Source organism: Aplysia californica, unplaced genomic scaffold (assembly GCF_000002075.1).
Source record: "Aplysia californica isolate F4 #8 unplaced genomic scaffold, AplCal3.0 scaffold00479, whole genome shotgun sequence".
Taxonomy (NCBI): Eukaryota; Metazoa; Mollusca; class Gastropoda; order Aplysiida; family Aplysiidae; genus Aplysia; species Aplysia californica.
The window spans coordinates 176,237-178,814 of NW_004797749.1; the positions used below are offsets into that span (position 1 = coordinate 176,237).

A 2,578-nucleotide genomic window follows, 5' to 3' on the forward strand; every position below is an offset into this window, starting at 1 on the left:
AGAGAGAGAGGGAGAGAGGGAGAGAGGGAGAGAGGGAGATAGGGAAAGAGGGAGAGAGAGAGAGAGAGAGAGAGAGATTTCAGCATGTAATGCATGTACAGTCGAACCTGCCATGAGGTACGAATGCAACTTTCCATTTCACTCTTTGCATTTTTTCTTTATAATTTCACAGTGTAAAAAAACAGTCACCTGTCCAATGTGGCAGTGGCCACCTTATTTTATCACCGAAAACCAAAAAAAAATTATGTCTAAAAATAGCCACACAAATCTTTCTTTGCCCGACTCATGGTCATAAATTATGTGTTGGCTCTTGACGCTGTGGATGAGCCATCATAATCCAATCATCTGTCCTTATTGTTTGCCCCGTTCATGTTGGGTACGTCCCACCCTTTTTTATTTACTCGAGTTGACCACCCGGTAACAATTGATTTTCAGCTGCTGGTGTGCACAGCATGTGGTCTGTCCATACGTATAAGTCCCACAATCCATGCACAAATCGTGAGTGATGTGACAGGTCACTGTTTACCCAGTCTTTTACAATGGACGTTTACATGAACTTGGGTCAGAAGCGTCACTCATTGTCTGAGGGGTGGCAACTCATTTGTTTATTTTACCTTTTTTCCCTCATATGAAAAATTTTCTTTTTGTTTTACCCTTGCACTCTGTCTTCCTCATTTGATACACTTTTTAGAATTTAACACTTAATACAGCAGTTGTGAGGCCTTTTCTCTCTGCATAAACCAAAAATGTTTCCCACATACAGATAAATCCAGCCGTTGATGACGGCGTCAGTGTAGAAATGTAACCCATGTCTGAGCCTTCAACCAACCTCAGTTGGGAACTCAGAAGGGAATGTTCAGAAAAAAACAATAGCAAACCCCCCTTTCCCTTAAAACAACCCTCTAAAAACAAAGAAACAGAAAATAAAAACATAACAAACCAGCAACAACCACAACAAAAAAAACCTTCCTATCCCGCGACCCCCCCCCCCCCCCCCCAAAAAAAAAGCGTTTTTATTAGCCTTTTGGAAGTCCTAAGCCTGTAACCAAGTCCGGTTGAGACCTCAGAAAGGCATGGTTTGTTTTCTTCATTTTTATCAGTCCTGCCTAAGACGGCCACGGCCACGGCCACTTTTCTTCTCGACAATAGGTGGCCGTCTTACACAGGTTCAACTGTATTTATGTCCTTTCTTGTTGTGTGTATGCATGAGCACACATGACCTGTGTAATACCGACTGCCATTGTAAAAGGCCAAAATAAACTTCCCCCCCACGGAGATGAAGAATGAATAATGTCATGGTCATTGTTTTCCTGCCTCTCATATATTCATCTCGTCCACAGAGACAACTGGCTGTGAGCTCAGAGAGAGTCCTACTCCCACCTGACCCAGCCCAGTCTCTGGTGGTGGAGTTGTCAGCCCGCCACATTCCTGCCACGGAGGATGAGTTTAAATACTGTTACTCCAGCCGGGCTGGGCAGTATGGTATGTAGTTGTGTGTGTTCATGCATGCATGTGTGTGTGTGTGTGTGTGTGTGTGTGTGTGTGTGTGTGTGTGTGTGTATGCGTGTGCGTGTGCCTGTGCTTGTGTGTATGTGGTTATCAGGTCCTCTGAAAATTTGGTGAAAGGGCTTTCCAGTGTGGGTTGCCCTAAAGACACGCAATATTCTTTATGAAAAGCTTTAAGATATTGTTAAACAATGTGTCAAACCTAAAATTTTATGCCGCACTGTAGTTTGTCATGGGTGTTGGCAGTGAATTGGTTAAACTTAGCATAAAATACAGTCGAACCTGCCCTGACGGCCACCTCTATAAGACGGTCACCTGTACAAACGGACACTTTCCATTTCCCCCCTTGCGTTTTTTCTATATAATTTAACTATGTAAAACGGGCACCTGTCCAACGCGGCCGCGGCCTCCATATTTCAACACACAACCCCTATCACACAAAGCAATAACACCTGTCTTAGACGACCACCTATGTGACTCCATTACGCTTTGTCATAAATCAAGCATTGGCCCCTGGCGTTGTGGGCGAGCCATCATAATCTAAAAACCTGTCGTTGTTAATTAGTCCCTCCAACTGATCATGTTGCGTAGGCCCCTCCCACTGTTGACCAATAGGTAACAAAATTAATTTTCAGCTGCTGGGGAGGGAAGCGTGTGATCCCTCATAACCCATAAGCCCCTCCCAGAACCCATACACAAGTCGTAAGTGAGATGAGTGGTCACTGTTTACCCAGTCTGTAGCAAAGTAACAATGGACGTCAGCATGAACTTGTGACAGAAGCGTCGCTCGTTCTCCGAGTGGTAGCGACACGTGTGTTTGTTTTACCACAGCACTCGGTCCCCCTTGTCTGACACATTTCGTTTTATTGTCACCCGTGCACAAAAGCAGCAACAAAAGAAAAATAAACCAGCGAAAACAACAACAACAACAAAAATAACAACAACAACAATGCAACTAGATCTACCTTGGGTTGGGACCTCAGAAAGGAAGGGTTTGTTTTCTCAGATAGGAATGGTTTGTTTTCTTCATCTTGATCAGTCCTGCCTAAGACGGCCACCTGTCTTATACGGC

The 2,578-nt window shown here is 44.3% G+C and overlaps 1 protein-coding gene across 1 annotated transcript in view; it reads left to right on the plus strand.

The window, feature by feature from the left end:
• The window catches only part of LOC106012741 (alanine--tRNA ligase, cytoplasmic), a gene marked incomplete at its 5' end in the record, with an annotated part of 10,805 nt that extends 9,297 nt beyond the window's left edge, over positions 1–1,508 (plus strand). Inside the window, one exon of the mRNA XM_013086561.2 lies at positions 1,341–1,508. Within this exon, the coding sequence (XP_012942015.2) occupies positions 1,341–1,490 (150 nt within the window). The remainder of the gene's footprint in view (positions 1–1,340) is intronic.
• Between the last annotated feature and the right edge of the window lie 1,070 nt (positions 1,509–2,578).